Consider the following 7,979-nt stretch of genomic DNA (forward strand, 5'->3'; position numbering starts at 1 on the left):
GGCCCAAGTTTATATAATTTTAAGGGCCTCTTCAGTTAATCCTTCTGCAAAACCATCTCCACATAATTATATTTTTGTATCAGCCTGGAAAACTGTGTATTGGAAACAAGGTAAACCTGTAGTGATGTATATTCTGGCGACCTGACTTGGGCCTTATGTATGAATTGCAGGTCTCCACAACCTCTAATGTCAGTCCTTTTCTTTGTATAGGTGTAATTGATCACATCTGCCCTTCTGATGTCCCCATGTTCTCTGTAGGTATACTCAGCAACAGCAGCCATTCTTTTGAGCAACTAGTGTATACTTGGGGTTGAAATTCCTAAGTGAAGAGTTCTAATTTACCTTTATAAAGTGTCATTCTGTATTTTTAACAATTATCTTAAAGAGAAGGAACTAAAATCAAGCTGAGAGACTGCCAAAGCAACAAAATAATGTAAACAACAAAAGAAATCATAACTTTGTACAAAAGCAGTCCAGTTCTTCTATTTTTTCTTATAGGGCCTATTTTCTATATACTTAATAATTTTCACATTTCCCTACTAACCCAAACTCATGTCATTAACATCAGACATTCATTGTGGGATACTTAATTAATACAGAACTCTCACAAAAGCTTATCTATAGCTGAATCTAGAAGATCATTCTACTCTCAGGTCCTATATTGGATATTTTATAACTTTGTTCAGTCATTTTTGGATCTTTAAGATTAATGGTCAAGGATAGCACAAATCAGTGTAATCTTATTATGGATTATCTAAATATTCCATTTTTAGCAAATATTGTCCCACTTCATCAGAAACATAAGAATTATTTAAATGTTAGGTTCTTTTCCTTACCTATGAGTTAATAAATGTGTTAGTGAGCAGTAAAATGGTTAGGAAAAATCCTGAACCAGAAAAATATGAATGTACTTATCTGAGTACCTTTTCAAAGGCTTCCTTGTATCACTCAAGCCCAGCAGTTTTTATTCTAAGACAACTAGTCTTCACAGCTGCTTATGCTGGGGTGACAAAAATGAATGTCTTTTCTAGTGGTTTCTGGGAATCTAGTTTTGTTCTGAGTTATCTTTCTGCTCAACCTGAATGGAGATTCACTCGTCTGATAAGCAAAGTTTCCCTTTTCCAACACATTTGGTTTTAGATTATAGATTCGGGGGGGTGTTTGGGGCGAGTAATACAGTAGAGCTGGTAGTTTAATCTGCAAGTTCAGGGGCTACCACAGTTACACTTCTGTAACTGGTTAGGTTCTGGAACATGTTGCAGTCGATCTCCACAGTGAGTTGCTTGAGCCCCACCTTTGTCGGCGTGAACGGGAATTGGGTGCTCAAGGTATTTCCGGGCTGCACTGGAGCTACCCTGAAATAAAGAAAGGCAGGTGTTAGTTCTGTCCCAGGTTCATTGCGTGGCTGGTCCCAGTGACTTCCCTACTTGAAGAAGTAGGCTGTGATGAAATAAACACTTTGCTGTTGAAACAGAGGATGTTTTAAGGGGATAGAAGACAGGAGCCTTCCTACGGTGAACAATTGCATGGCTGAGAAGAGAAGTCCTATGCCAAGGGCTTCCACATTGCATCTGTTTCTTTTATCACCTGTGACGTCAGTCTGGTCCCACTCTTGGTAACAGTATTGGGGTATGTTTGGAAAGGCTATATAGTTTTGGAACCCTCACATTGCTAAATGCAGTTGGTATGGCAGGCATATTGAGCTGTCAATATGTCAACAGGTGGTGTTTGGAGCCTATCAGCAGCCTCCAGGCCTGCCTGTGGACCTTCTTATGGTGACTGAGGGAATGGTGCAGATTTCCTTTGAGGAGCTTTGGTCCACAATTGATCCGGGAGACCACAAAAGTCTGGTTAAATATTGGCAGTCCCTCCTCTCAACTTATTGGCAAGATGACTCATTGAGTTTCATGAGGCTGAGGCAGTGTCTGTTAATAACCAGACAACCTGTCAGGGACCTCAGGGATGGTAGGAGTAGTCGTTGTGAACTCTAAACTATTCTGTGTACGAGGGGTGTGATCAAACAATATGGCGAATGTTTAAATAAAAAAAAATATATTACAGTAAAAGGTATTGCCATTAATCCTCCCTCAAAATACTTCCCCTTGTTTCAAACACATTCCACCATTCTTGCCACTTTCTGAAGCAGTTCTGGAAGTCCTCTTTCATAAGTGTCTTTAGTTGTATTGTCGCGGCTGCCTTGATGTCCTGAATCAATTCAAAACATTTACCTTTCATGGTCATTTTGACTTTGGGGAAGGGCCAGAAGTCACACAGTGCCAAACCTGGTGAGTAAGGTGGCTGAGGACACACCATAACGTTTTTATTTGACAGAAATTGCCATATACCAGAAGCAGTGTGTGATATGGAGTCTTTCAGTTGTGATCACAAAATACAGTGAATGCTGCTGCTGAGTGCCATCCAGTGGAAAGGCAGGGATCTTCAATATGGGAAGTGGTGCATCGAACCTTAGTAACAGTGTGTGACAAGTTTGAACTTATTCAATGCAGTCAGTTGGATGTGAGCTACGATTGAGAGAAGATGTGTTTTAAAGTGTGCCATAAATCATCCTCCATCATGACAAAATGCTCTGTGTCACACATCACTTCTGGTATACGGCAATTTCTGTCAAATAAAAATATTGGGTTTGTCCTCAGCCACCTTATTCACCAGATCTGGCACCTTGCGACTTCTGGCTCTTCCCCCAAATCAAAATGATTCAGGACACTGAGGCAGCCACGACAGTGCAACTAAAGACACTCATGAAAGAGGACTTCCAGAATGCTTCAGAAAGTGGCAAGAGTGATGGGATAAATGTGTTTAAAGTGAGGGGGATTAATGGCAATGTGTCTTTTACTGTAATAATTTTTTTATTTACTCATTCACTGTATTGTTTGATCACAACTCATATTCAGCGAAGGATGCAGTGGACATAATGAAAGGAGAGAGAATGAAAGAAGATACTTGCAACATCTAACACCAACAGGAGATTAATACCTAGACTATACAGGGAACTCCTACAAATCAAGGAAGAAAAGCAGGAACACCAAAAGAAAAGTGGGCAAAGAACTTTACAGAGGAGGAAATGGAAAAGACTAATAAGCATATAAGGAGTTGCAAATTAAAACAATAATGAGATATTACCTTATTACTATTGGACTGGAAGAAAGAGAAAGCTGGTTGCCAAGAGTAGAGGAATAGTAGGAATATAGAAACTGTCATGTACTGCTGGAGGGAGTACAGGCTCCAGCAGCCCTTCTGCAAACAAATCTGATAGTACCTGGTCAAACCAACTCATATCCTATGACTCAGCAATTCCATTCCTGGCCATGTATATCCCTTCCTCCACCACCAAAGTTTCAAACAAGTGTATAAGGGGACATGTGTGGTGATGTTCATTGTGACAGTATTTGTGGTTTCAGAGAGTTGGAGGCACTCTGGGTGCCCATCACTGTGAAGGAAGTGGGGGATGGGCACCATGGGCTATTATGTAGCAGAAACAATGGACTTGATATATGTGGATGAATCTTAAAAACAGATCTCAGTGAAAAGTAAGAAAAAGAATATCATTTATATAAGTTAAAAATACAGGTTCATGAAGCAACAGTACACATTTTACACATACTAACAAAAGGATATGAAGGGAGGTGGGAATGGGAGTAGGAATAAAAGCAAATATATAAACAAAATTCAATATTGTGGTGGGCATTAGTAGAATGCAGCTTTTGAGAGGCAGCCTACCCTCCCTGTAATATTCTCATGTACCTAGCCCTAACCCTCTCACCTGCATTCACCAGCAATACCCATGCTCTTGCATGATCAGGGCAGCAACCAGGGTTAGATGGGTGCTCAAGGAGCACACAGCCACCCTCACTCCTGTCCCCCTATACACATGGTGACCCTAGGATGAGAGAGGCTCTAATCCCGTACTTCAGAGTGTATTTGCTCTGTCTCTATGGACATAGCAAAAGGACAATCATTAATCTTGCATTCCTGCCTTTCCGACCAGTTGAGATGTGTCTGAGGGGTGAGAAGCTTGTGGTCTCTTACCTGTAGTTCCTCTCTCTGTGAATGAGCCCCCTTCCAAAGATGGAGAACACACAATCCTCCATGGGAACATTTAGGGAGTTATAGATGCTGACCGAGGCCTTAAGATGTTGATATTGCTCTGCTACCTCTGGTATCTGAGGGAAGAGGCAAAACTTGATGCAAAGTCCAAGAGCACAGAGCCACAGTCTCTCCTTCCCCTCCTGGGAACCCTCCCCATACCCTCCTCAGTTACTCTCCCACCTCTGACGTCCTGACCCAAACACCACAGCTGACTTTTTACCCCTCTACCTGGTCTTCCTGCATTTACTCTTCACCCTTGACCATCACTGATGATCTCTGATGGTGCCTCTCCTCCACGTAGAGACCTTGGGGGGTTTCCCATTATGTCTGGAATTCAGCTTCAGTTGGCATTCAGAGCCCTCATGGTCTGACTCCAACCCACCTCTCCAACCTCATCTATTCTTCCCTTGAATAAACAACATCCAAGCCACATCGGGTCCTTTCCCATCCCCAGGACACGCCTCAGGTTCCCTTCCTTTGGGCCTCTTAGCTCAGTCTTCTGCCTGCCTTGGCCTTCCCCGACCTCTGTGCTGAAAGCTTATCCATTTTTCAAGGTCCAGTATAAATGCCACCTCCTCCATGAAGTCTTCCTGAAACCCACCAGATAGAATTAACCCCTTTGCTTCGCTTATCCCATAGTGACTTTGTACCTCTATTAAAGCACTTACATAGAAGACCAAACGTTGGGTCTCCCTTACCCAGCTATAAACTCCTCGAGGGCAGGGACCAAATCGCATTCCTTTTGGCCAGGTTAGACATGTAGAAAGAGTACTGGACCAAGAGCCGTAACACTAAAAATGTCCCATTTTTATGATCTTGGGCATGTTGTTCTCTAGGACTGTTGCCTCATCTAAATAATGGGAACAGTTCCACCTCACAAGGCTTTTGTATTAAAAGAAATAAAGAAGGTGAAAACATTTTGGCCTATGTATAAAGTGCTAAATAAACATAGGCTATTATCTCTATAAATATGGAGGCAGCAACTGGGAAGTCCCCAATTTTAGAAACCTTTATTTAACCAACTAAAGTTGGAAGATTTGAACCTGAATAGCACATGTAAAAAACCATCTTTCAAGAAAAGGAGCTCTCAACCTAGCATTTTCTGGCAATCCTGCAGCACAGCCACCTGCTCTGAAGCTTTGAAGGAATCTCTGATTCCTTCTGAAATGGAGACCTGAGTAGTAGCAAACGAGGGCAATTTGGGGGAGGACTGGTGCCTACCTCGATGGCAAGGCATGGTCTACAAATGGCGATATCTTCCTGAGCAAAGCAGCTGAGGCTGGACTTGGAGTGCGTTGCCATGGCGGTGAGTCTGAGGAAGCTGTTCTCAGGTGGGCTTCGCTCAAAATTGGAGGAGGACAGGCCAGTGGTGATCTTCCTAACTGAAACATGACGGGTGGAGTCAGTGCAAAAGGCTGAGTGTGCATGCCCCGGAAACAAGCAATAGTTACACACACAATGCAAAGGAGTCAGGATCTCACTGAAGCCAGGAAGATGAAGCCCCAGTGTCAGCACAGTAAAACCTTGGATTGAGAGTAACGTGATTTGCGAGTGTTCCGCAGGACGAGCAAACATTTCTAATACATTTTAACGTGGTAAACGAGTGATGTCTTAAAATATGATTAATTTGTTTCTGGAACAAATTATGCTCGCAAATCAAGGTATTACTGTATTTTTTAAATTCTCCAGGTGATTCAGTGTGCAGTTAATGTTGAGAACCACCACTCTAGCATGACCCCTTTCATTCCATTCTACCAAAAGTTTTTATTTTCAATGAATTTCTGATCACATTGACTCTCTCGTTAAAAATTTTCACCAGCTCCTCATTGCCCAAAGAATAAAACTCAAACTGCTTAGCATGATATACAAGCTCCTGCATGATCTGGCCCATCCAGCTCACACACCACTCCTCCCAACCCCTTGGAAAGGGAATATGGTGGAGAGGCTGGAGGCAGTGGGCGACGGGGGGTTGGTTAGGAGCCTTTTGCAATAATGTAGGCAAGCTCTATTCCACTATTCTCTCTTGCCTGCATGTTGGAACCACCCAAGGAATTAAAATTTTTTTGATATTTGCTTCAACCATGGAATTTCTGATTTAGTTGGTCTGGGGTGCAGGCTGAGCACCAAATTTCCCTAGGTGATTCTGATTGCAGCAAAAAGTTCAACAACAACTTTGTTCTGCTCTTGTCCAAGAACTTGCAACCCTAAAATAACAGGGAGCTTGAAAAAAATACCAGTGCCTGGACCCCATCCCAGACCAATAAAATAAGAATTTCTGGGAGGAGGAACCTGTACACTTGTTCCTTCTGCCTGGAATGCTCACGACTCACTCTTCTGTCCATCACTGTCCTATTCATCCGTTAAGAACCAGTGCTGTCTGAACCAAGCATGGGGATGATGTTCCCTTACCATTGTACTCTGTTTATCTTATCAAACATTTCTTACACTGCTGCTATGGTCTGTTTACTTATTTTACTGCAATTGGAATTGTGGGGTGTTTTGGGGTTTTTTCTGTGCGAAGTGCAATAAATATATGTTGAGGGAGAGAGAGAGAGAACACCAGGGCCTAGAAGCCACCTCTTCAGACCTGCAAGGGGAGCCCTATTGCTGCTGTGTGCCCAGGGTGGGAGCTGGGTGTGTGGACCTCTGGTGGGGCCATAGAGAGTTACCCAGGTTGGCACTGAGTGTAAGGAACATTTTCTTCCTCCAGAGCTCAGCAGCAAGGATGCCATTGTAGTACATGGCCTGTACCCCAATTGCCAGCTGCACCTCCTTCTCCTGGTCACTGGGGTTAACAAGGGTTACAGAGAGCTTCACATCCCCTCTCAGGGGTAGGGAGCTGGGTGATTCCAAGAACAGGTACAGAGGATCGGCAGTCTCGAGACTGGGAGGATGGATTCCATTGTCTTTCTTATGTTCCAATCTGTCTTTCTGGACTCTCTCCAGCACCTCTTTTTCTTGAGGAGATCCTGAAGAATGGGAGAAACAAAGCAGATCTCTTACCCAGCAGGTATAGACCCTTCTAATAAAAACCCAGGATTCATTTACCCACTGCTGCTCAATGTTGAAGTCACAAGCGCTTTGCAAATCTCTAAGGCCATATTTAGCTTAAAAAGTCTGTGCTAGGAAGATCCACCTCAGATAAAGCTTGTCCCTTCTTAGTCACTCAAGGACAAAGTTTTTTTTCAAGTGCTATGAATTCACCCCTTGAACAGTTGGGAGAGCAAGCCTTTGGACAAGTCACACTGTCTTTAAGGACAGTTTGACAGGGACTTGAATCTTCCTAGGTGAAGGTGTTTGGACTTATTCCAAGGGCAATGGGGGCCAAGGAATATTCTGGAGCAGGAGAGTAACATAATTACATTTGTGTCTTAGAAAGCTCATTCTGGAAACTGAAAGTTGGAAAGGGAGTAATGATGGAGATACTGGAGGTAGGGGGTCCTGTTAGGAGGCTGTTGGAATGCAGCAGACAAGACATGATGAGGCCCTGGGTTACCTATAGGCAATGGGGAAGGAGATGAGAAGACAGATGTGAGAGTAATGTAGGGCGGTAAAGGGGGAAGAGGTGAGGCAAGTGCAAGTCTTATTTGGACAAATAGGTGGATGGTGGTGCCTTTAACTAATATGGAGGAGGAACAGGTGTTTGACAAAAATGGGAAAGGGAGATGGGGCCGGCCTAGTGGCTTGTTGGTTAAAAGTTGGCTTGGGAGCACTAGCTGTGAGCAGCAGGACCGCTGGTTTGGATCCTACATAGGCCGGTGATGCTGTGCCCTCTACAGCTAAGATGGTGAACAACAGCTGAACCTGGAGCTGGGCTGCCATGAGTCGCCAGCGATGGCATAGGTTGCAGTGGGGCTGCAGTGGGCTGCCAT

General features: G+C 43.6%; 2 protein-coding genes across 3 annotated transcripts in view; one reads left to right on the plus strand and one right to left on the minus strand.

Moving 5' to 3' along the window:
* Positions 1 to 7,979, plus strand: part of CCNDBP1 (cyclin D1 binding protein 1) — a 20,126-nt gene that overhangs the window by 10,543 nt on the left and 1,604 nt on the right. The gene's annotated exons all lie outside the window — the stretch shown is intronic.
* The window catches only part of EPB42 (erythrocyte membrane protein band 4.2), an 18,892-nt gene continuing 10,919 nt past the window's right edge, over positions 7 to 7,979 (minus strand). Inside the window, exons 10-13 of one of the 2 annotated variants that reach the window (XM_019645058.1) lie at positions 6,777 to 7,076; positions 5,329 to 5,489; positions 4,048 to 4,181; positions 7 to 1,355 (exon numbers count right to left, since the gene is read on the minus strand). In XM_019645058.1, coding sequence (XP_019500603.1) covers positions 1,193 to 1,355; positions 4,048 to 4,181; positions 5,329 to 5,489; positions 6,777 to 7,076 — 758 coding nt within the window. In that variant the 3' untranslated portion in view covers positions 7 to 1,192. Of the gene's footprint in view, positions 1,356 to 4,047; positions 4,182 to 5,187; positions 5,490 to 6,776; positions 7,077 to 7,979 lie in introns of those variants that run through there. The other variant, XM_019645057.1, reaches the window with a different exon arrangement.

This window comes from Hipposideros armiger, unplaced genomic scaffold, assembly GCF_001890085.2.
Source record: "Hipposideros armiger isolate ML-2016 unplaced genomic scaffold, ASM189008v1 scaffold_92, whole genome shotgun sequence".
In the NCBI taxonomy this organism is placed as follows: domain Eukaryota; kingdom Metazoa; phylum Chordata; class Mammalia; order Chiroptera; family Hipposideridae; genus Hipposideros; species Hipposideros armiger.